This window comes from Nothoprocta perdicaria, unplaced genomic scaffold (genome assembly GCF_003342845.1).
Source record: "Nothoprocta perdicaria isolate Ctin4 unplaced genomic scaffold, notPer1 scaffold_224, whole genome shotgun sequence".
Lineage (NCBI taxonomy): Eukaryota > Metazoa > Chordata > Aves > Tinamiformes > Tinamidae > Nothoprocta > Nothoprocta perdicaria.
In genome coordinates this window covers 523,800-550,033 of record NW_020455437.1, presented here as the reverse complement: position 1 = coordinate 550,033, position 26,234 = coordinate 523,800, and the positions used below count along the sequence as shown (strand labels likewise).

The following is a 26,234-nucleotide window of genomic DNA, read 5'->3' as shown; positions in this document are numbered from 1 at the left end:
CTTTGACTATTAAAATGTGATTTGTATGATATTTCTGATATGAATTTAGATTAGTCTCTGAGATTGTGAGAAACAAACCACTAAGACACATAGTTACTCCTCAGTCCTTGCTGATTGGACAGCTGGGATCTCAAATAGTGAGAAAGAAAATTGGAAATTGAGTAAGGACTATGTGCTTATATACTTATTTTGGGTCAAATTTTGCATGTCATGTTGAATACATAATATATACATGAAATGGCAAGGGGATGCCTTCCAGGAGTCGAAGCCAGTCTTTAGTGCATTATAAAATATGCCCCCTGTAAATACTTCCCTGTTCTCTCATAAGATTAACAGAGCTGAAGAGGTGTCAGGACTAGTCAGGTGCAAACCYGGCAGAAGAGAGAACACAGAGAAAGTTCGGGTTCCACTTGTTGCTATACGAAAATAGCTCAACATTGAAACWGCAATCAGGAAAAGAGAGAAGAGACTGCAGAAAGGATCACACAGCCTTTTGCCTTTTGGGTCAGTTTAGCTGTGCATTGCTGTCACAATCCGGACTGCTGACACAGTCCGTAGTGGCACGCACACAACAGAGGAGAATTCAATTAAAATGGGTACCTGCAGTTTGAACTACCAGGCCCTCTGCCACATATCCAGTCTGTGGGCAGAACAGGCGGAGGCCACAAAACCCACCCAGGCTCCTCCACCGACAACACTTGGCTGCTGGGCTGCTCGTTACCTCTGCAAAGYGGCAGGCCCTGCTCAGGTTCCTCCTTGCTGCTCTTTTGGGCGTTCAGCTCCTCCGTGGGTGAAACATTCAAAGGAGAAAGAAATCTGAAGAAAAGGTAACAGAAATTACAGAGAGAAAAGGAGACTTGAGAATAAAACAAAGAAGTTTTAGAGATTTATTTGTTAAAATCAAGGTCCTTAGTGAATATGCATTAAATGATTTTTTTTTTTTAAAGATTGATCACCTAACTGTGATGTGGCAAAAGTTGCAACCCATCCCACAAAGCGCTCTTCCTCACCAGCCTCTTCTTCCTGCCTCAAAACTAGCTGGCACTTGAGCGGACCTGAACTTCATCAAAGGCCAAAGACTCCTCTTTCCTACATTCTCAGCCTCTGAAATGGCTGAATAACAGTGATTAAAGGTTATCCGGAGGAAGGTACTTGCCTTCGAAAACCTGAGCCTGAGGAGCAGAATTTAGGCAAAGCTGTAGGCAAATGCTGCAGTCTTGCAATCTGAAGTACGTGGCAGTGCTAGRCAGCCCCGCTGCCAGCTCAGCCACAGGAAACAGAGCTTGGCCCGAGCGTGAGAAGTGTCCCCAGGCAGGCAGGCAGCTTTAGTTGGGCTTGAGATCTTACAGAGTTTTTCCTTTTGCTCAGGCCTTGGGCACATCTGGCATCCTCGGAAAGGTGTAGTGATGGATCTGTAGCTTTGATTGTGCAGGAATTTCAGGAAGCCCTTTCCGTTCCAAGGCAAAGCTCTCTTGGGGCAGCACTACTCAGCATCCTCCCTGTCACAAACTCTGTATCTAAGCAACTTGCTGCAACACTAAACTAGTCAGGGACGAGAACTTCCACCGTTCCTGATCTCTGTGCCACGGAGGAGAGCAAGCAGCTCATGTTAATTCAGCAGAGTCCTGAAGTGAGTKTACAAAAAATGACAAATACTGCATACTTTGTTCTATTCCTTCCTCCAACACATCCCTTGAAAAGTTTTAAAGCTGAGAGAGTGAATGGGCACACACCACCATCAGCTTTACACACAGGCTGCAGGAAAAAGAAGGGCAAGGTACTTGCCCTAGGGGCAGCACGGAGTTATTCTTTTCTTTATGCAGGAACCTCCACTTGCCTCATTGGACTTCTTGAATTCCCCTGTGCCCATCTCTACAGCCTGTGGAGGCCCCTTTGAATGGCAGCACGACGCTCTGGTGCATCAGCCACTGCTCCCAGTTTGGCTCCGCAGCAAACCTGCTGGCCCTTCATCCAGGTGGGCGGGTTAGAATGCTCAGAGGAAAAAAAAAAACAAATCATGACGTTATTATTTTAAGGTCATTATTTCCTTATTTGTTTATGGASTGTTGTCTATGCCAAAACTTCCCAGAAATTTCCCCAGTATTGATGTAATGCTGACCTTAATTCACTGGAGCCAGTAAAGGAGAGAGTGCTGCTCCTCATACTGTCTGAATGTACACCTGGATGGAAAGGGATAGTTAATTAAACAAGACATTTATCTAAGTGCCTATTTAATCCATTCACACCACTGTTGCATTTGTGCTCATAAACTCACCTCACATATCACATCATACATTTCCAATCTTAATTCTGTTGTAACTGACTGCGGCTTTGTCTCTTTGCTTGCTTCCTTAGATGACTGCTTTAAATAGTTTTTACTTCAGATCCTGAAAGCAGGATGACAAAATCTTTTTTCAGGAAATTATTCTACCTTAAGCATCAGCTTTTGGAAATGCATCATCTGATTTTCYGGGAAACTGCAACTGTTGTACTGTTAGAAAACACAAGTCACAGCACTTTGCTACACAGGCTGAAATCACTGTTGTAAATGTACAGATATTTGTATTATACTACATTATTTCATACATCAATAATTTAAGAAGATATATTTTGTTTTAACTAATCAAAATATTTGTAATAGGTTAAAGCTAAGTTGCATATAGTTTTGAGTTCCTAAATGTGTAAACTCATTTGGATGTATTTGGTTGCCTAAAATTCAGAAGAAAAAATGTTAAATGGGTTTTCATCTCTTTGTTTAACTGACTGCTTGTTCTTATCAAAAGACAAAGGAATTTTATACCATGAAGATTAGTCAACATATGATGATGTGTTTATAGACATCATGTATTGTTCATATGTTGTATAGCACAACATGCAGAAGAAAATGTGAGTTAGAACATATAAGGTTTATCAGTAACTTTTGGGAAGTCCCATGTTGTGGTGTTTCTGTTAATGACAACATATATTAAAAATAAATGGGAAAAATGTCTGAAATGTTTAAAATAACTCCGTATTTAAAAAGTTTTCAATAACTCTAATTCTAAGAGATAGGCACTCTGGAAATGAGAAGATTAAGGTTCTGTGAAGAGTTTCTCATTGCACTCTGTTTGGAGAAGTCTTAACTTCTGGCAGCTTTAAAGCTTTTAGCCTCACAGTCAAGTGGGTCAAAATCTCTGTTCATAGGAAATGAGTGAATTATGTCTGCGGTTTTTCCCCTTAGCTGTCTTTCCATTTCTTACTTCAGAAGATCCACTATCAATACAATGATCAGATTTTTGTTCTCATTTAAGCAGAAAGCATATTAATGTTTTAACTGGAATTGCAGCAGAGTTGAATTTTGGTCCATGAAGCCCTCACTTGTTTTTTCAGTGCTCCTGAAAGCAAATGGGTGGTTTTCATACCTTCACTGGCTGCTTGCAGCAGGTTATTAAAAATATGTTTTTACTCACCAGTGTCAGTCACCAGTGTCAGTCCTCCACTCTCCAAATATGAATTTCCTAGGCAAAGTCTGTAACAATATGTAACAAAGACTTAACTGTCCTACCATCTACACACAGTGACAGAGAAATTTTCTTCACTCCTGTCCAAGAATTGAGCTCAAATAACTTTAATACGGTGTTTAAAGCACACAATTTTAAAAAACACTCTAATTATGCAAATATTAAGCTATGCTGAATCACTGAGTGCTTCATGTAACTACATTTTCCAGGTTCAAGCAAGGCAGAGAAAGCTCTGCCCTCCTAGAGCTCTGCAATTCAAGTTCTGTGTTCTACGGGGCTTTTCAAGAGAAAAGTTTCTGGTAAAGTTTAGAAAAAAGTGAATGCCTAAAGCTACACAGTCAGGTGCTAAGCATCAAAATCCTTAGTTACTTATCAGGAAAATCAGTACACATTAGAATGGTTTAACAGTCATAACTACTTTATAGTCAAGAGCAGTGCTATTTTCTTAACAAAGCAGACAAATTGAAAGATCTGAAAAACTGCTGTTTTTCTAATTCTAAATAAATAAATAAATAAATAAATAAATAAATAAATAAATAAATGGCAAGCCAAGATTTTAGCCATGTGCTTCCCTTGCCAACTGCATGTATTGATTTGTGGCTTTGAAAGAGAAAAGCTGGAATGAGCCAATTCACTCTTCTTATGAAGCTTCAGATACCCAATTTGCAACATATGATAAATAATTTTGGACAATTGTTCAAGATTTGTGTCTTTTCCCAGCATGAAACACTGTACAACAATGGTATGAGAAGAACTATTGTAATCCTTAAGCAGTCTCCAAACAATAGGCTATTAGAAAATAATACATTCTTATGTTCTGATTCTGATGTCATGCTTTCAAACTTCTCTTTGTAACAAAAAGTATAACAGTTTTTTTTTTAAAAAGGAAAGCTCCATGTCAATACTATTCCTATGACTCCAGGAACAGAATCCAAAGGAGTAGTAGGACTATCACAAGGTTTGGTGACACTAGAGGGTAAAAATGCAAGATTTGTATAAAGTTAAAAAAAAAAAAAGTGAATATCTGAATATAGCATTAAGATCCTTTATTCTGAGCTAGTCCAACAAGACAACCTGTTTCAGAATAAGGAAGAGAAACTGGCAGGACATCAGGCAGGTTCCTAATTGCTCCTGGGAAAGAACAAGCCCTTACTGTTTTCCAGGGGAAGCTGAATGATATCAAGTGGTTCCAGACTGGCTTGATTGCAGTGAAAGTATGTACTCCAAATAATATAAAATAATAATAAAAAATCTTAGAGCTTTTCCATTCAGCTCCTATGGTGCTTTATGAACTTGCTTTTAGATTAATTTAAATAGATGATGGCTTGCGCTATACTAAAATGTAGTGCAGAAGTTGTAGCACAGATGTTGAAGAAACATCAAGAAGTTTCATAACACACAAGGTCTCCTTTATCAGTTTAACCTATCGCACACAAAAGTGGCTTATTTACCTGCTGGTTTTATTTACCTGTTGGTTTTACCAGGCTTGTTCCTGCAAGCAGATCCCTTCCTTCATGTCAGTGGCTGCACGTTTGCGGGCATGGTGACCGGGCCTGTCCTCCCATTATCAGGACATGTTTACAACTCACTCTGATCACTGCGGATCTGTTGCTCTGGTGACCACAGACCTTAATGGGAGAAACGATCCCAGAGAGGGCCCACAGGAAGTAACGTGTGATAGTAACATATTTTCCAGTCCTAACAATAGTAATTTTTGTGCCCCTCTCCCTTTTTATTTWAAAAAAAAAAACAATTCACCACTAAAGTACCTATTTACATAAAGACACAAGAATTAATTACAATAAATTTCATTTAAAAAATAATAAATAGAAATAAAATTCCTTCACATGGAAATATCTTCTTTCACAGGCCCTCATCCTGCCTTGGTATTTATTAAAATCAACTTTTATGCCCAGGAGTTTGCCTTACAGGATCCTGAGACTTCAAACAAAACCCTTTGGGACTGTAATTCTGGAACAAAAAGCTGTTTTGGTCAAAGAACTACAACCCCTCCCCCCAAGTCTTTTTATCATTGCTATATACTGTAGGAGTAAAAGCACTGCTTATTGTTTACGTATAGTGCAAGCAGTTGTTCCAAAAATGCATATTTTTCCAATAAATCAGCTCCAAGCACAACATGGCCCTCCCAGCATCCGGACAAGCACCTTTCACTCCATTCTTACCCCATCTGACCCRGGGCTTTCCTTGAGATCTGGCCAGCCGCTGCTGGTCGCCCAATGCCCTGACACACAGCTGGCTTTCCAGAAACACCCAACCTACCTATAAAGGAGGAAACAGTGAATATTTGGGCCTTGCAGGTCTGTCCTTTTGTGAGAAGGTGTGAGGGGTATTTTTGCATGAGAAACGAGAGGGAGCGSTCCTGGTCCATGCTTGCCCAAAAGGGTCCCTCACAGGGGCATCACCATCTCCCTCAGCCTGCGATGTGAGGGATGGCGCATTCTCTCACGCATCAACTGTTCTGTTTATAAAGATAGTTTTATGTACCTTTACTGCTCTGCTTATAAAGATACATATTCATAGAGGGTCGCGGGCCTTCAACGGGCAGCCACAGACAAGTCATGGCACAGCAGAGGAGGTCAGCAATGCCCTGCAGCCCACCGACGCCTTCCCCTGCCACCCTGCCTCAGGGTGCTGTGAGCAGCYGCCATGTCAGACCGATGGCCCGCCAGGTTGGAGGGATGCAGGTGGTGGGTTGGCAGCCCCTCCCGCARGGCCTACAAGTCCCAGCATGCCCCGCGCAGCCGCGCCCCGCCCCGGGCTGTKTGCGCGCGCGCTGCACTCTGGGGGTTGTAGTTTTCGCCCGTGGCGGGCGGGCCGGGAGGCAGCGGCGGCGGTTGCGCAGTGCGGCGGCGCGGGCGGGCAGGCGGCGGTTCTAAACCGCCCGGGCGGCGGCGGCGCCGCTCGGTTCCGTGTTTGCGCGACCGCCCGCCCTGCGACGGCAGCGCGGAGCTGGGCCGCCCTCCCCGGCTCCACGCGCGCCCCTTTCCCCGCGGCCACYGGGAGGCTCTTCCGCCCCTTCCCCACGCCGGCAACGGGCGCGGCCGCGCGGCTCCGCTCGCCTCGGCCGCGGGGGAGCCGGCGGGGTCGCTCCGAGCCGCTGTCTCCCCCTCGCCCACCTCCGCCGCGGGATGTTCTCCAGAAAAAGCCACGCCGATGTGAAGAAGTCCACGCAGAAGGCGCTGGATCCCAAGAAGGACGTGCTGACCCGCCTCAAGCACCTCAGGGCGCTCCTGGGTGAGTCGGCTGCGGCGGGGAGCGGGTGTCAAAATACCTTCCCCCTCGCTTCTGTGCTTAACTCTTCACCGTTTTCCGTTTTCCCACCTTTTATCCGCTCTCCATCGCGCGAACAAAAAGGTCACGCTGAGGCTGGGCGGTCCGTTCCACCAGGAGCAGAGCAAGAAGCAGGAGCAACTTCTGTTTTCCTGCGGGAAAACGGCTGGTGGATGGGAGCTGCAGCCTGAGGAAAAACCTCCCCCCCGGGATGTGCGCAGGGCCCTGACCCCTGGTTAGCACCGACCGCCCCATCTGGAGCATTTTGTTCCCTACCTCATGTGTCTTGATACGAGCCTTCAGGATTATTGCCTCTAAAAGACACCCTTTTTGATATTGTTATTGTTTAATTGTGCTAAAAGGATGTGACTTCTGTGTAGAATGGATATATTAGGCTTTTTTTTTTTTTTTTTATCTCAAATAATGCCTTTCCCCTGAGAGCTTCAGGTGAGATGGATTATGCCATTCTTGCTATGCCAGGAAATTTTACCAAGTCTCTGCAATGACATATAAATATTTTATTCTCATTTAGAAGTGGATAGTTGAGATGCTCTTCATGTGCTTAATAAAGGAAGCATGCCAACCTGTTTTAAGTGGAGTTTAACAGAGAGCAAGCTTGGGGTAATACTATGTGGTACTCAACCATGAAAGCCCTGACATCAAGGCTCCTGTAAGATTGACATGCTGTATTTATATCTTTTTAGCTTTTATCTCCAAAACAAAACTCCTGGATTTAAAATGTGTTTGTGAATTATGCACTTTGTAGTCCAGATAGATTTTGCTGGAGTATTTGTGTCATCGGGTGATTTCTCCTGCATTTCATGATCCCTTTTTAAATACTGAGTATTTTTTGTGCAGATATTGTAAAGTTGACATAGCAGCACAAATCATTTAACAGAATYACCTAAGCTGCTCTTTGGATTTTGGGTTGTCAAGTTATTTAGGGTTTACTTATACCTTARTACTTTAAGGTATTTAACCTTTACTTGCRCAGGTCTTAAAAGATGGTGTTTACRTTGGCCTTTGTTATGCGTTCATTAAATGTATTGGCTAAGCATSTTTCTCAGGGATGTTAAATAGTAAGTGAAGAGTTGATGTAATTATAAAGTATTTGAGACTTTAATAGGTAAAATACACCCTGAAGTTATGTGCTTGAATTTTGTAAATTAAAGTGAAAACTCAAATTTTAAAAGACCACACCCTAATATTGCTCAGAAGAATAAACAGAAACTTAATCACAGCAAATTGTCCAAACCTCAAAGCTGTGGGCATTTAGATACGTTTAGTTTTCATTTTGGTAGAATTCTTTGAGGCAGAGCTGCTCTATTTTTTGGACAAGGGTATGTCATGGAGGTGTTCTGGGAGTAGCTTCTACTCTGTAGTTAATAGGAAGGTGGTTGTAATTGTTTATGATCAGATAGCCTAAGAATTTTCCTTAGAAGTAGACCAACATATTGGTGTCAAACAGTTTTAAGAACTTKTGTTTGTTTGCTTTGTAACAGAAGGTATTTATTTTGGGGCTATGTTAGGAAATAAGCACATAAGTATGCTTGGTAAGTCAATAGCGTTTTAGCATGTGCAGAAAGAGATTTGAGGTCCTTTATTTCTCTAACAGTAATGCTTGTTTATATATGTATGTGACAACATCCTGGTTATTTAGCCTTGGAAAGCCTGGTGCTCAAAGAAATTGGAAGTTATTCTGAAAGGAGAGGAGGTTTGAAGATATGTTAGYTATAAAATGTCTTCTGTATGTAAACAAGCAGGAAAAATACAAATGATTGAGCTAGGATGGATTACTAGACTAAGATCCCTTTTCAAATCCATGAATGCTGGTGAAGTACGTATAGTAGGATTCATATTTTCCATACAGACCATTGCATGTAGGTATCAACTTCACTTGAAATAGTGTGAAAGTCATAGATTGAGAACCAGCCCGAATGCACCCATCACTGGATGTCCTCTTAGTACTTCCCTGCCTCTGGGTAGGATTGTACCTCAAAACGAAAGCACGATCTGACACAGGAAGGCAATCTTAGTGCCTGTAGAGCTGCCACGGGTGACGACAGCAAGAACACCCTTAGAGCTGCCCAATGAAGTGCTCAATTGAAGCTCCTGGTAAATTATTTTTCAGTTTGTGCAGAAGCYTTTGCTATCAAGTTAATATCGGTGAGTTCTAGATAAATACAATGAATAAGTAGCACTTTTTCTTGCCATTTCAAAAGCCTGTAATTAACCCCAGAATTATTATTAGTTTTTTTTCCCTAGTGAATGCAAAACTATGGGAACAATTAGTGAAACATTAATGGTATACTTTGCTGTGCCTGGTTTTGGAAACTTATATCAGTCAATGTCAAGTATTTGTGATGTTTTTGGGAGAACAGTATAAAAATATACTTCCTGCAGTGTTCCTGCAAAGATTAATCTGCTGGTATTGACAACACTTAATATTAAGAGATCTTTTTATAACTTCAGAAGGGATTACTTTTGTGGTGTTTTAGCCTTTTCAGGGGTGAGGCTGAGGCTTTTTTTTCCATAAAGTACACTTAGAGTAGAAAATATCTTTTTTTATTAAAATTAATATTTGAGCCAGTTAACACGTTTTTAGCTGTACACTACAGTTGGAAGGATTTGAGCGGCCTTATGTCCTGCTGTTAGTAAATGGCAAGTTTCTTAAGAATCCTTCTGCACAAGTCCCTGTTTAGGAGAGTCGATGAAAATATTAGTATTTAGTAACTTCACTTAAGATAGATTCCTGAGAAACAAGGAGGAGAAATGATGTCTGTAACTTCATGTTCTAGTAACTTTGAAAATCTGCTGACTCATTTCAGTTGTTTGGTTTATATACAGGAATCTCAAAGATTTTTTTGTTGTTAGGGAGAGAGTCCTACATTAGTAATTTATTAAGAGAAAGAAATGCAGAATTTGGCCACTGCATATTGTGCTCAGGAGCAACTCTTTGGTCAGTCAGCATCTTGTGTAGCTCTGCTTGAACTAGGGTGTGTGTTTTTGCTCTCCTCTCTCGTAAAGCTGTGTGAAGACAGGACTATTGCTCTGGAACAAGTTTAAAGAACAAAGATCCTCTTTGCAGTCTTCAGTGTGATCAGATTTCAAGATTTGCTACCTGAAGAACCTCATTGGTAGTCTGAAGTATTGACTCGTTAGTGGTGCTTCAGATTGTGCTTGAGATTAAGAACATTTTCCTTGTAACTTTCCATTGAGAGGCAAAAAGTTACACAGAAGGTTTGAAATTGCTGCAGCAATGTGAGAAAATTTCTTTTTGTGTGTACTGAAAGAGACTGCATCTGATCATGAATGAGAAAAAGGCAGTTTTGTCAGGATAGTCCTTTTGAAGAAGTGGTGCTCGGAGAAAGCATGGAAACTACCTGGTAGATGGATCTTTAATAGCTTAGATTATTGCTAATTTATTCTAATTTATTTACTTATAATTTTACTCCCTCTTTTTTTGAAAAAAGTGTTTTTAATGGGTTTTAGTAAATATCTCTCTGATTTAAGCACAATATTCCTGTTACCTAGTTTCTTTAACTGGCTAATTCCGAAAAGAAATTTGTGTGGGTAAAGTACTGGAAGGATAAGTGGGGAGCTACCCAGTTGTATCATGGTCTCAAACTGGCCAGATKATAATAATCCTTTCAGTGAGTAGCAAAATACATTTAAAATTGAAATGCCCAACCCCAGTTACCTCAACCTTCATAATTTGGCCTCAGAGTCGTCTTGATGAGTGAGCATAGTGGTGATGTCCAAGAAGGCTTGTACATGAGGTAATAGGGAAGATCTTGGCAAGAATTTGGAGACTCACCAGATTCATATGGGAGGAAAAAAATAATGTGTCATTAATGGTATATGTATTACTGTTCATGTACTCATGTGCTGCAAATATAATTTGAACTTTTAAATTATTTGGGGAAGTAATTATTTATAAGATAAGGTTTTAGAATTTTTTTGTAGATTAAAAGTCAGTAATTTAATTAAATCTTCACCGGGTTATATCATTCCCTGCCCCAGACTCCTTCACTTAAGCTCTAATGCTAAGTGTTCTCAAAATGCTTTTGCTTGCTTTACATTTTTCTTAAGATAATTCCTTTTTTTCCTTCTTTTGTTAGCTTTAAATGAGCATAAAAGAGCCTGTTGATATAGGAACATAAAATACAAGCAAAGATAATCGGGGAAATAGGAAGCTTTTGCAAGGGATGTGTATTAAAGAGTTGTGGGATCAAAGAAACCTGTTTTGGTAATTTCAGTTCTATTCTCTGTGCAAGTTGGTCTTACCTATCCAAAACAGGACTACGTTTTTTTTATTTACTATATCTCTCTGGTCACTAGAGTCCTTTCAGAGATGTGATCAGGCTACTGAATGCTGAGCTGATAAGATGCTTTCTTTCTGATGACCTCTATCATATTGGTGCAGTTGACAGCCTGAAGGACAGCACAGAATATAACTAGAGTCTTTGAGAATAAAAGATAACCTTTTTAACTTATCCAACACAAATTAGAATTCATTTTAAAAAYAGACAAAATATATATGTATATTTTTCCACTCGTAGAAAAACATGCTGATTCTCAGAACTCATGGTATGTAAACGTAACATTTTTTCCAATACAATGTCTGGAAACTTGAATAGTATGGACTCTTTTATGGGTAGATGTAAATAGTGGTTTAATAAATAGTGGGGGTGATGTGAAAGTTCCTCTCTCACAGTGAGAAATATCCTCTTTATTGAAATTTGTCTTTCAGTGAAGGTGCTATGAAAAAATCATGATATGATTTACCAATAATTTGGATGTTATTGCTCTTTACTCTCTAATACAATTAGATGAGATACCACATAATACTTTGTTTTAATCCCCAAAAATGGGATGAGCTTGGTGTTATGTCATTGTTACTAATTATTATTTTTTAATCATAGCTCTATGCTTTGCAGCTCTGTAGTTTTACAGATAACTAAATAAAGTTAAGTTTAATGAAGTTTCTAATTAAGTTTGATAATTTTTAGAAACTCTCAAAAGTGAATGCTTCTATTTTTCTGCATTTAGAAAAGCATTTATTGTATGCATTCTGTAAAACTCGATGTTAATATCATTAAAAATTATATTGTGGATGTTTCCTAAGTGTATTTTTCCTAAGTGTATTACCTTGCTGCATGGAAATTTCTTTTAAAAAACAAAGGGAATTTCTTTTGGACTTTTATGGCCTTTTTTTAATAGCTTCTGGGCCTTTTTATAGCCTCTAGGGTGAGGCTAGTAGTAAGTTTGTCATTCACTGGGGTGTGACGTCAAATTCTTATCTGCCTTAATTTATACAAGAAGTCTCTCAATTGTTAAAGCTAAATATAAATAGCAAAACAAAGTAACTTTGAAAGTTCATGGAATTAGGATTTCTATTTGCATAAAAATGCAATAACATGTGGCAGTTGATAGAAAAACAAAGGAGCACTCATGAGCTAAGCCCACCTTCCCCCCCCCCCCTTTCCTTAATGCCTTCTCTCTAACATGCCTTCTCTAATGTCTTACTTCTATGAGAAAGAGCAGTGGGAACTTAGAATATACTCAGATTTTTATAAAGCAGCACCCAAGTGATTCGTTTAACTAAACCTTAAAAGGAAATACTAGGTGAGGAGAGGTTGTTTTCTGTCATGTAACCACCCATCTTTTAATATTTTAAATAAAAGTTTTGTCTCTCCTTGTGAATGTCTCACTATGTCCTTTGTGTTGCCATAAACACTGTAGAAGTATCAGTTAGAAGCATGAGCCATATGATCCATTATCCTTGTTGGAGAATGGTGCTAGAAAGCATCTATTTTTTGGAAAGCCATTAAGTATCTGATGACTTTATAAAATATTTTGTCTTGCTTTAGGTTTAAGTGTTCAGAGTTCTAATTCACAAAATGATTGCTTTTCAGCAGCAGTAATCTGGGAGTTACGTATCAGTTATATAAGTATCTAGTACCTGTAATTCAATCCTGAACTGGCTGTTGAATTTCCTAGAACACTTATAAATTGTTTTAGTCAATTTGATTTGCTAAAACTAGTATCTTAGCTCACTACATTAAGTGATAAAGAGTGAATGAAACTTTCACTATGTCTTCTGTTTGAAGAACAGAAGAGAGGACCTGTTTTGTTAGTCAAATACATTTGAGAGGGATTCAAGTAACAGCTTTAAGCTCTCTGGCAACTTTTAATAAGTCTTCTTGAGGAGAAGTCTTTCTTGTCATCTTTTCTGTTTGTGATACCTATTTTCTGTGAAATAGGTAGAACAAGTTGAGCAACACCATGGGCAGAACCTACTAAAGGGAACATGAAACAAGCTTGCAAAATGGGGATGTGCTTTATTTGGTGTTGCTGATCTAAAGATGCCTTCCTTACAACCTCTCTTCTCTAATGGAGGAGAGAGGCTGTTGGATAGGGCCTCAGCAGCAGCTTTGCGTGTTCTCCTACCATCCGGAGATGAGCTTAGCAGACAAAGATCTTGTCCATCTTGCCTGTACTGGCTGAAGTAGAGTGGTGCGTTATCTGTGATGCTTTCTCTGTGTTGTCATTGTGAACAAATAGGTTACATAGGAGGAGAGAAATTTCACACCATACACAAAAAGTCAGAAAATCGATAATGAAATGCCCAAGGGTGCTCTAACTGAATRGCAGAGTCATTGATTGTGCCTTGCATGCAGAATTGCAAGGAAGTCTGACTTGCAGTACTGATAACTTTTCCAGTTCGGTCAATAGGAGTGTTKTTTTTGGCCATTTTGCCATTTAGGGTTATGAGCTGTTTTTTTCTACCATGCAAACTGTATAAGGAACAAAATAGCTTAATAGTGAAATGATGCRTGTGTAAGAATGCATGTTTGTCCCAAAATAACACTTTTTTAAGTAAAGGAGAATTTACTTTTCTGATTAGGCAGTTCCTTTCTCCTCCTTTTGCAGTTTAAAAGGAAGTTTCCTTTTCCTTTTGCTTTTCATGACCTCATCCTTTCATATGAAATCTTTCTAAATGAAAGCCTTGTTTTCCCCTAGTGGTCGTCTTAATAGAGGACATTCAGAGAGGAATAATTAGAGTAATTACACATAGCTTGCAAATTCAAGACCAGCAATGAAGCCAATACCATGTAGAACAGTTTCCAAGGGCCAATTGTTTGCATAATACAAGCAAACAAACAAAGCCTTGCTACTAAATAGGTATTAATTATTATTTTTTTAAAAGCATAGTCTTCAACTAATTTCATTCTTYGTTCTAGAGTGATAGGATGTTATTGAGTGGTCTTGCTATAATCAGCGTAATAATCTTGATTAATGAATGAATTCCTTGAGAAGTGAAACTTCAATAGAAAGAAATGTTGTTGATAATTCTTGCCCTTTATCCTTTTATTGCTGGGTGGAATCCTCCAAATATGCCACTTCATGACAAAAACAATTATGATAAGGAACAAACAAAATTAAAGTATGTTTTGCGAATGTTACATTTGCATATGTAAGGTTTTTAGTATTGCAGGATAGCTTAATGCCTTGGGAAGCCTAGAGAGTTCTTAAAATGGACTGAAAATATACTTTTTTTCATAATCTCTCTGTCCGGTTAAACATAGCTGGATTTGCAGTTCACATGTATAAACTGCAGCTGGAGGGGCTGTCTGTGGTGGTTCTTAATGAATTTAAGTGCTTGTGGCTTGATAATATGGAAACAACGTCATTAGTTTACACAACTGTCACCGAAAGCTATTGTGTAGAATATTTTCCTAAATAAGCTTCTTTTTTCTTTTTCCAGCACACTTCTGATTTAAAAAAAAAACTCTCAAAGTTTATTGTGTGTGCTTTTAATTTTGGGAAGATGGTRTATAGTGTTTTTTGTAAAAATTAAAAGATACTGTATCTGTTTTTGAAAAGGATTTCTTGACTTTTTTTTTCAAAAGATGAAAAAAGCTGTCTATTAAAAATAATGGATTTGCATTCAAGACATTTTCTTAGTTACTTTTGACTGATTCGGTTTGTTCCCAGTAGTTTTATTTATCTGATAAATAGTTCTGTGATACTGTTTTTGATAACTAAAACTTGACCTCCTATCCAGTTTCACATATATCTTGGGTAAAAATATTAAATGGTAAAAATGACTGACTCTTAAGTAATACAGTTCTTACTATTAACAATACGTTCTGAAGATGGAAATTCTTCATTTTCATAGAGCAAAGACTYGTGTTTTTTTCTTTCCATGTCTTTATTCTTTGTTTTTTCTTTTCATGCCTTCATTCTTACCTTTCATGCATTTCATTTCTTCTTAGAATGAAGAGCAGAAAACACTACTCYATCATTATTATAAAAATATTTCTCCTGTACCTTGTATACCTCCTAGTTTTTTTCCTCTGCTGAAGAAACCAAAGCAGCTGTTAAAGTACTATCAGTGATACTGTAGTGTCACATCTGTCTCAGCTTGAAGAACCCACCTTCTCAGCTGAGAAAGGAGTTGAAGGAGCTTAGTGTGCAGGACAGTCTTTTGAAGTTGGTGCTTAACAAGGGGAAAGTTGCAGAACTAGAGGGGAGGAAAAAAAAAAAACCCTCTAGGATGTGTCCATCCAAATGGACAGCTGAGCAGCCGGAAAACTACAATCAAGTGAGTAAGACTATAGTGTATAAGACTATAGTGCTAGTAAGGTGAGGTAGTAGCGCTTTCTGTATAGTGTCTTAGCCATTTAACTAGATCTGAAATAGCCCAAAGTCATCTCCGAGGGCTCTTGTTACTTGATTTTTAACTTTATTAAAGTCACCTTTATTCTTCAAACTGTTTATTATATGATATAAATGCTAACTTGCAAGTAAAGCAGAGAATAAGCTTGCCAAATTGTAGTATGACCAGAGAGGGATCTGAAAGCTGCAGCAACCCACACAAACAGCTGCCTCTGCTACTGGGCAAACTCCCCTTTCCCTGGAGTTCCTACTGCCTCAGCTGTCAGGTGAACTACTCTCAGGCTAAGCCATAGTAGTGCCTGTGCTGTGCACAAGTTAAATTCTTCTGCTCTACAGTTCAGGTCAGAGAGAATCTTGAGAAATGTGTGCTTAGCAAAAAGCATTAAGTTTGGTGTAATAATGCATGCATCTGTGTTCAGAGAACTGCAGAATTCYTTCAGTAACAGACAATCTTAACAAAAATGTTTCTATGAGATTAAGAATTTCCAGAGAGGTGATATATGACCACTTTGTTAATCACTTTTTTTCCCATTGCACTTTTTTGTCATATTAAATTGCCACTTGGAAAATAAGTTTGGGTTTTGGTGTTGTATAATAACTCAGTTTTTTTTTTCTCAGATATTGTAGATGGAAGTGACCTGAAGCAATTTTTTGAGAGTAATTACTCTCAAATTTACTTTATCTTCTATGAGAACTTCATAACACTGGAAAATAGCTTGAAACAAAAAGGTAGGTTCTAGGTTTTTGCTGGAAATCTTGTGCAATTGTTTTTCACAACTGCTGTCAAAAGCATTCTGTTATCTAATGAGTAAATAATCTGCAATTATGTGTATTTAGAGTTTCACGCAGGTTGATATTAGTAACYATCTTTACTTTGTCGTGATAAGAAACAAGTGTGGAAAATTATGGGCTTCAACTGTAATAGGTAATTAAAAGGTTTTAAATATATGGTAGATGTTTATGGCCTTAGCTRTCACTTCGGCATAGAATTCACATTCTGTGTGTTTGTACCACCCCTGTTTGAAGATGCCACAATGATGATACTTTGCAGTTTGGGGACTCAGAATGGTCCCCTTTAATTGAAGGGCATGCTGGAAATACAGCATCTTACTCCACTTGACATGMGAGAAAGTTGAAGAATAATGAACTGAGCAAAACATCCATGACATTAGTAGAACAAGGCAAGTAGAGCTTTTTTGTCTTATCAAACCATTTATTTATGGCAGCCTATTTTGTCTTGCAGGGAATAAATCACAAAGGGAGGAGCTGGACTCCATTCTCTTTCTTTTTGAAGTAAGTTGCCTATACCGTAGAACTAAATCTGATTTTTAAATCTGTCATTGTGTGTTTACACCTTTACAATGAGGGGGGAAAAGTTTTGTCTATCAAATTGCAGTAGGTGTCCATGAATGTGGAAGTGGAAGGCAGTCAAGAGCTATGGTCTGTATTAAGTTTTCAGATGCATAAAACAATAAATTTTTCCTTATGCCTTGAGAATGTCTGGCTTAAGTGAATATCCAGAGTTACAAGATTTTTATCAGACTAACTAATCTAGCTTGCAGTGTTGTTTGAAATCTGTCTAGGAACCCTGTCATTTTTGTATAAATTCTATTTTTTTAATTTGTTCTCTCCAACTGAAATCTTAAATTCATTTAAAAAAACAATATCAAAAAAGGGAGGAAAAAAAGGCTTTGAGCCATTGAGACTTCCTGATAAATTTAAATAAAAGTTAACTGAAAATCTCACTCTATTGGATCAAAAATTTTTTACATGTGTGCCTATTGTAGTTACCCTTGTGGATCTTGACTGGGATTCTATTCAGGATATAAGTGGTACTTCACTTTTGGATATATTACAAGTCATTTCATTTTGTTGTTCTTTTAAAAAGTTTATTAAGTACTGAATGAACTCMATGTGGTGGTAGCTTGTAATATGTGAGAGAAAATTTAGTTCACACAGCCAGTTGATACTTCAAATTTTGAAAGGAGTGAACCAAGAGTCCTTCAGAACTTTAAAGAAGGTAGGTTGTTCCTTGGTAAGAAGGTATGGCTCTTCAGCAGCAGCAGCTATTTAAAAACACTTATGTCACCTCCTGTAACTCAAGTTAATCTCCCTGAGTTACGTCTGTATATTTGCAAAGTCATCTGCAAGTCATGTCTATGATGATAAAATGCAGATTAAAATTCAAAATACTAATTGCTAGTTAGACTTGGTAGCAGAATAAGCTGTACTTCAAGATTTAACCTTTTTCCTTTATATTTTTTGAAGTCCATATTTATTTTACTAGTTCCATATTAACTGGGATGTGACCATGGTTCTTTCTGTGTGTGATATAAAGGAAAATACTGCATTGTTCTGAAGCTGTCACTGCTTCTACAAGGAAATGTGAAATTCTGCTCTAAGCATGCAAGGTTTACCAGAGTGGCAAGTGCCTTCTCTAGCTGTTGCAGCTTTTCTACAACTTCTGCATGTGCAAAAGCTTTTGGTATAAGGAAGGTTTGGGCTTAAAAGTCTGGTGATAGGAGGTGGAAGGTTTGGGCTTAAAAGTCTGGTGATAGGAGGTGCTAGAGGCTGTGCTAGTAAGAGGGATCTGGTCATCTGCATATTTCTTTCAGTGCTGGCTTAGTTAATCTCTTGCCCAGTCTTCTGTAACAGATGTTTATACCATGTCTTGTTTGTAGTTTGTTCTTCTGTCAGATCACTTCTAACTTCTTTACCAGATGTTTTTTTAACAATTATTAGGTGCACAATTAGCCTGATTTATCCCTACCCTGCCATAGGTGAGCGTACACCTCTTTTGTTGATTTCTTTGATACCCCAATACCAAAATATTTGATACCAAAATGACTATTGAAAAATAGTCATTTTTCAATTGTCGCAGTGCCAACTTTGTTTATACTGTGAGTTGTTTTCCTAAGAGCTGTTATGAAGCAAAAAAAAAAAAAAACTCACAAAACTTTCAGTGATACGCTAGAAATTGAAATTAAACTGAATTGTAAACATTGTTCTCAACTCCTGTATTTCTTCCCTTGTAAAGAAATCAAAACACAGAACTGTGCTTCATTTTTGCATTAAAATGTACCTTACTGTCAGTATAGAGATCATTATGACTACTGAAATRATGCTATTTAGCCTAACATACCTATAGCAAGAAGAGTAGTCAGGAAAATGATGACACAAAATCTCTTTTTCTTTGCAGTCTCATCTGACTTTTATGCTCTTTACRTTTCATTTTGTCTTCTTTCCCTTCTTAAGCTATACAACTGCCCTCTCAAATAGAAATCTAAAAATCAGAAAATCGGGTTTTCTGTTGCTTRTAATATTAGTTTAAAAAAAGCCTATATTAGGATTTTTACATGAGGCAGTACCAAGTTATGTTAACTAGTATATCCACTCAGTCTGTGCTGGCAGCCAGAGAAATGCTGCTTCTTCCCCCTGCCACACCACCAAATGGAGAAGGTACCACCTTATCCACTGACCGGTGAAGTGGATTTTACAAGTAACTTAGTCTGGGGTCTTGAAGAAGAAATTAAACTTCTTTGRCTCTGTTCTTGAGTGGAAAACAGTTACAGTTTATTCAATCTGTGGGTAATTTTTTGTTTACTATTGTAACATGAGGAGAATATAATGTGTGAAGGGGAAAAATGCATAGTTATGTATGAACACTGTGTCATTTCAGTCCCAATTCAATAACCTTAGTGTTCTTAAGTGTCACTGCAAATCCTGGCTATAYCAATGCACTTGTGTTCTGTTGAATTAAGATTTTTAAACTTGAATTTCAATATTTTATGGAGGGAACATGTTAAGATTGTTAAAGAGTAGCAAGAGCTTTGAAGGCTCACAGAAATTAGAGCACACAGACAAAACCTATTGCAATACAGACCTTGAAGAGTTGTTCCATAACCTCTGAGATTACACAATAAGTAAAGTAATCAAGACATTGGTGTGAGATGTGGAGCGATCTGCTTTATGGTATTTGTCTACTAGAGGTAAATTGACAATCTGTTTATATTTCTAACACCTGATAACTTAATGCACTGTAGGAGGGAGACACTTTAGAGGACCCCTCAAGCACTGGCAGACAACAGTTGGGTTTGAGCATAGGACAGGAGAAAACATAAATGCCAARTAATTAAACATTCATGTTGTAAGCCATAGGAAACAAACCTGCTTGATTAAACTTGACATATTTAATTGGTTGTCAGTGTGAAACAGGTTTCCTAGAGGTTTCTTCTAATTAGATAAGTAGGTAATTACTTTGGATTAACACATCCTGAATCCAGGTGCTGAGGGTTAACTGTTTAAGAATCAATAAAAATACTTAAGAAAACACTTTACATGACTGCCTTTCCCAGCAGTTGGGTTTTTTGGCTGCTGTTCTAGAGTGACACCTAGTGTGTATTTGACATGAGTAACCTACCCTTCCACAAGTGCTCTCAAAGCTAAGTTGSCTTGGCAGTGCCCCTCCTTTTTATTAAAATCTTATTTTTTTGTATCAGTAACTTTGCCTAGCTGCTCTTAGTACCAAATGCTATAATCAACAAAGGCTTATTAATCAAGAGGCTAATATGAAATGTTAATGTTAGATCATTTTGGAAAAGTGTTTTTTATACTTAAGATTAGGGAGATCTCAGTTTTATATTCTAAATAATGATATGGCCTTGCCTCTTCCCAAATAGAAGTGCATGAAATGACACAATCCCTGCATTATCATTATAAACATTATAATGATGTTTATAATATTTTATATCATAATATTATCATATTATAATGAAAAACATTATTATGTCTCCCCCAGTTTTACCTAACAGGCCAAAACAGCATGAAAAGCTTCTGTTTCACCGTTTGGCACCTGCAGACTTGTACCCTCCTTTCAGCACTGCATAGTAATGCACATAAGTGTCAGTCAAAACCACAAAACTTTGGTTTACTCTGGACTAAGCCACTATGCTGTGACTATTTTAAATATATGGAACTCCTCTGTTGCATTATAGTTCCCCGTTATAAATACCACTTCATGAATTAGCAAAGTTGAAGTAGCTTTAAGCAGAAGTCTTAAGGCTAATTGTGGTTTTCTTTATTAAAGTTCACTTTGATTGCATAAAAATCTGCATCAGGGAAACTTCCTGTGGCTTCTCAGACATAACTTTGGGGWAGGCCTGAGAGCTGTGCTTCCTGCTGCTAGGTTGTGCAAAGGATGGACTTGTCATATCTGAAGCCTATGAAGTTGTTACTGCTTTCTAATAACGTTATCAGTTTTAATCTGTAGCATTTTCTTAGGGAGGTTTGCTTGTTTTGCTTGCTTTGTTATGTTGCTGCCTATTACTTTGCTGCATTTTGATTTTAATAAGTGAGTAAAATTCTGCAAAATGGAACTGCATAGTGATGCTGGACAATGTAAAAACTACCTGCAAATTTCTTTACCAGGAAAATTCAAAATGAATTTTTTTTTTTTGTCACAGGTCCTAGTTTTGCCTTTGAGGGCATCATTTTATTGAACATACTTTTCCTGTTGCTCTGTGTACGTCTGTACATACAGGATGCCTTTATTTCCCTCTCTAAGGTGATCTTAAACTTGAGATCCTGCTGCTGTTCCCAGTTTCAGCTTTACATGCGGCTTTGGGCTTCATTTGAGGCTTTTCAGTTGGTGCCCAGTGCCTGTTACAATCACACAGACTAGGTTGATGGAGTAAAAGGAGTTGATTTGCAAAAAATAAAACTGCTTAAAGGGTTTTTCTTTCCAACACCATAGAAAATGTGTTTTTGAATCATCTCTAGTTTATGCTGCCATAATTCAGGTTGGTTTATCTGTTACCTCTCTCAAAATAACAGTTCTCCTTGCAATATTCAGTTGCAAGTTATAACTGTGTGTTGCTTGTATTCTGCTTCAGAAATCAAGCTSTTTGCCTTCTGGGCGAAGAAAAAATAGTTTACACGTTTTGAGCAGACTTTTTTTTCTGTTGACAAAYGACTATAAATAGTTTATTGGTGCAGCAAGTAAATGCCCTTTATTTCGATCGCTCTGCTGCGGGCATGCTCACGTCGTTGAGTCTTGACCTAAATTGGTGGGGAATGGCAGAAGATTTCTGATACTCTGCAGACCTTACTAAACTAACCTTGTGAACCTCTTGTGCAGGTGTCTGGGTAGACAGGACTTGGACACCAGGGCATAGGAGGGAGGGCTGCTCCATCTTTCCCCTGGCATAAGGCATGTCCCCCAGCCGGCTGACTAACAGGAGCTTCTTGTCATGTACAGATTGCATCAAAATCACAGTTTTCTTGTTTTCTGGGAATGCATCCCCCCGGCAGGACTCAGTGCTGTGAACCTGTCGTTGACCTGTGCGCTCGCAAGCACCCAACACAAACTGGATCTTTCTGTGTTGTGAGCCAGGCGCCTRTTGCTCTTTCCAAGCATGACAGGCAGAACAACAGTGCTTCTCATTTGGTCTTTGTGCAAATTAGCCTGGAAAACATTCTGGATCTAGTGTCTTAAGGTAGTTATAAAACCTTACACTGTTTTTTCTTCATGTTTTAAGATGGTACAGTGTGTAATACAATAGGTGGAAGGTTACCGATCACAATCTGATTCAACTGAGCTGGTGCAGATAAAAGCCTCTCTACAAGAAATTGCTGTATCAGTTAAGTCGGAGTGAATCTGTTGAAATGCAGGCCCTAGCCTTTCTTATTTTACTTTGATAAAATAGAGAAATATATCTTTCAAAAAGCTACATCCTSTGTAAACTAAGATTTAAACTTAACATTATTCCTAGTCATGCAGTAAGTTCAGAAGAAAAAGAACTATGGATAATCAGTTAAAAGAACTGACAGATACCCTGATGTGTTGATCAGTAGTAATACCTAATTTCTATTTCAAGTGTGCTATAATGGATTACCATATAGATGCAGCAAAGCACTAAGCATTAAATAGATCTATGTGTTTTTCTGAAAAAGCAATACTATTTTGCACTGTGGGGTTTCTTAAAATATTTCATATTAGTGTACTGCAAAAGTACAAACAAAATGTCAATAGCCAGTTTGGGATTCACAGTGGTATTGCTAAAAATTGATGCTGGAGTGGAAGAAACTATCATTTGTTTTATAGGAAGAGCAATTTTTCTTAATCGGCCCGGGTTGAGAGAGGGAACAAATGGGTTCTTGGAAATAACCTAGGTGAAAGAACAACAACCCGCTCTTTTCACACTATAACACTCTCTTGGTTTTGGGGTTCTAATGTGCACATATAAAAAATACTAATTAAAAAGGCATTGTGGCCTTAACTCTTAATTTACTTGTAACATCCACAAATTGCCATTTAATAGTACAGACATTTAAGCCTGATGACATCTTTTGGCATTGTGAGAGCAAATGTGCACTCTGAGCTTAGATTATTAATATTTTTTTCTGGTACTTTGTAGAGCTTTGAAATATCTTCAGTAGTTGCTGTGATGCTAATACCTAATGTGATTTTTAAAATGACTTCACTTTAAGATTTGGTGCTATTATAGAGGTGATTACAGTTTTTCAAAATACAGATATGCATCCATATACATGAAGCATACACATTTGCATCCTTTTTGGGGTGCTGAAAGAGCGAAAGGCTTGAGAAATGACATAAGTTAAAAAGCGTGTATCCAAAACCTGCATCCAAAGGTTGCTGTATCCAAAGAATTGTGAATGCAGAAGATTACCTCAGATAAATTGCAAGAAGAGCTGAGTTTCTATTTCAGCTGTTTTGGGGGCTTGAAAAGGTCGGAAGGAGGGCCCACTGGGTAGGAGGTGGTGGTAGGTGGCTAGTGGTCCCGTTGGGTTATAATGAGTGACGTTTAAGCCAGGCTCATACAGGGTGAGCGGYTGCCCCTGTCACGGGCGCTGCGGCTGCCGTGGTTCCCGCCAGGAAGCTGTTGTGTGGCGGTGGGCTGTCAGCGCCTGCGGGGAGCCCCGCAGAGCRCGGCCCCTGCGCAGCTCCCCTCGCTTCCCTCAGCTCCGCGCCTCAGGGAGTGGCGCTGCCACAGGCCTGTGCTTACCTTCCCCTCTCTGACCCTCCTGCTGTCGGAAAGCTTGGAAATGTAGTGCAGAGGTTCTGTTCGGTAACAAAATGGGGCGATTGTCTTCCGTGTACAACATCGTTCAAATTGAACAACTTGATTTTCAGAGCTAGATGGTAAAAACAGTTTCTCATTTAAATGTGGTTGCTTAAAACTCGCATCTTGCTGGCTGAGAAGTTCTCTGCTCCCTGTTCTGTGAGAGCTACACAGAAAGGTCTGTTCCCCTTGGCCTTAGTGGGGAGAGCTGCTTCCATTTGCTTGTGCAAGGAAACCAAAAACTCAAATATTGAAGCTCAAAAGCTGCCCTGTGTTGATCTAATACAGTCACTACCAGATACTCCAGAAAAAAACACAACTCAAAGTGAGTTTCTTGGGAAGAAGTTTTATTTTTAACTTAATCAGAAATCAATTTATGTTACGAAATAGTAAGGCCATCCAAGACTCTGGGAAAGGGATGGTTTCATGACTGTGTCATGGTATCTTTCCCTATAGCAAGAAAATAAAATGATAGGTAGAAATCTTGTTATGATATTTGCCATCTTCTGTACTTGATGTATCTCACTATGTGTTGTGTTTTACTTGGTATCCTCTGAGTGAGCCACTTCAGTATGGAGATGTTGACTGTGTGGTTTTGCTTTCGGCAGAAAATATTGCAGCTGCTACCTGAGAGGATTTTTTATCGATGGCATTTTCGCAGTATAGGTAAGAAGGATTTTTAAAAAATATATATAGTAAAAGTAAATTCTTTTGTGTAGTCATTTCCCAGAACTTAATTTGATTGAATTTCAAATGAAATTTCTCTATGCAATGGTAAAACTTAGTTGGTAATCTCTGTGTACAAATAAAGCAGGTTAGGAACACCATTTAAAATATAAACCTCAAGATTGTCTCTGTTTACAATTCTGGGTATTGTCCTTTGATTTTAATAGAACAGACTCTGTTTAAATGACAATTGCTTAGTGTGGTTTATGCATGAATACTACTAAAGTACTAGATTTGCAGCCAAAAAAGAAACGAAACACGTTAAAAACCCTTTTACCTGCTAAAATAGTTCTGTCTTCCTTTTTGAGTTGTTTAAATTGCCAACTTCTTTATGTAGAAACACTCCTCAAATTTTTCTATCTGTGAGTTCAGGCAGGTCCTCTTCCCTTTCATCTCTTTCCTATTTGAGTATCTTTGTAGAAGAGGAGGATTGTAAAACAACAAACCTTTCTGCTTTGGCCTCCCTGTGTATTCATCTAAACCAGGTGGTAGACGTGAAGGTTGAGGGAGGCTGTGTAACCTTTATTTGGCTCTACCAAATTTGAGTTATGTGCATGTGTCTCACCTGAGGTCACGTAATGAATGTCCACGGCTGGAAACACTGCTGGTGGCCTGGCAGTAGCTTCTGGTTGGCTTCAAACCTTGTTTGTCTGCCGGAAATCTCTTCTATTGGGAGGCTCTTCAGATTTTATGTTGTGGATGAGACTAGGTAGCTGAGCACAGGTGTGTGGAATGCAGCCTACTGCATTGCTGAATAAAAGCGAATAGCTCAACTTCTGCTTTGATATTCCTGCATTGTCCTMGGTGTAGTTTCCTTTGCTATTGTGAAGCACTAAGTTCTCATGATGGTTATGAGAATTGAAGTTTCTCTTACAGAGTTTCAAAGCAGGGAGATTAAGATAAAAATTGAAAATTGAGTAAACTTTTTGTGGTCAACACTCTTTCTGTTTCACAGTTTTATGCTTGCAAGTATATAGATAAATCATAGTGGGTATGATAGTCGTTAGACACATACTGATGTCGTTCATTTGGTCAGTCAAGAAGCCTGTCTTCTCTTGCTTGCCTGAATTGTTTATTATACATATTTTGTCTGTGGAGCGAAGGAAGAAATAGGAAGCCCTACAGAGAGAAGTCTTGGAGTTATTAAAGCTTTGCTATTCTCTCCTTTAGCATTCTGTCCATTCTGTGTGCTGTGAAAATAAGAAACACGTTGCTGCAGAGCGTATTGCGACACGTGTATGAAAAATGAAGGTGTCAACAAATGGATTACGACACTTATTCTGAGTGCTTGGCTTGAAACGTTTCTTGAATGAGTTTCTAACACAAGGGATCAAAAAGTTTAAGTGTCTTTAGTTTGAAGATCATTACCTTTTAGTGATTTATAGTTTTATTGGGGCTTATAATCAAAATTTTGGCACTGTACTTAAAGCACAGGARCCAGGCAGCAAAATTTCTTCCTCTCTTCATTTGATTATTGGACCAAATCGACTAAAATAATGTGCCAAAGGAACTTGAAATACAAGGACATTTAACCTGATCGTTCCCTTGAATTAATGCTTAATGTGCTGCTGCTGTGACAATCCAGTGACACTGAGAAGCAGAACTGGGTAGAATGTTTTGTTACTTGTAGCAGACTGGAGAGAAAATGCAGTTGTGAGGGTGTCTTTCTCTTCCTTTTTTTCCTACTCCCTCTGTTTTTTTCCTTTGTTTTGGTTTCCAGTTCCAACTTGTCAGCTGCTGTATTTTTCATCAGAACAAGGAATTTGCTCTGGCATAAGTGATAATGAGTGGAAGTTAAGGGTCAAGGAAAGGGCTGCTGTCGAATTTCTAGTTAGCAGTGACAAAAATAAAAGGAGACATCCATTTGACCCCTTTACTGCTAATTTCCTCTAGGCTAGACCAGCACAAATTGGTTTGAGTCAATTGCTTTGCAGCTAAAGTATCTTTGCTT

The 26,234-nt window shown here is 38.5% G+C and overlaps 1 protein-coding gene across 1 annotated transcript in view; it reads left to right on the top strand.

Annotated features, from left to right (window-relative positions):
- The first annotated feature begins 6,634 nt into the window (after positions 1-6,634).
- The window catches only part of RALGAPA2 (Ral GTPase activating protein catalytic alpha subunit 2), a 125,960-nt gene continuing 106,360 nt past the window's right edge, over positions 6,635-26,234 (top strand). The window contains exons 1-4 of the mRNA XM_026039246.1: positions 6,635-6,755; positions 16,095-16,205; positions 16,720-16,769; positions 24,166-24,223. Coding sequence (XP_025895031.1) covers positions 6,650-6,755; positions 16,095-16,205; positions 16,720-16,769; positions 24,166-24,223 — 325 coding nt within the window. The 5' untranslated portion in view covers positions 6,635-6,649. The remainder of the gene's footprint in view (positions 6,756-16,094; positions 16,206-16,719; positions 16,770-24,165; positions 24,224-26,234) is intronic.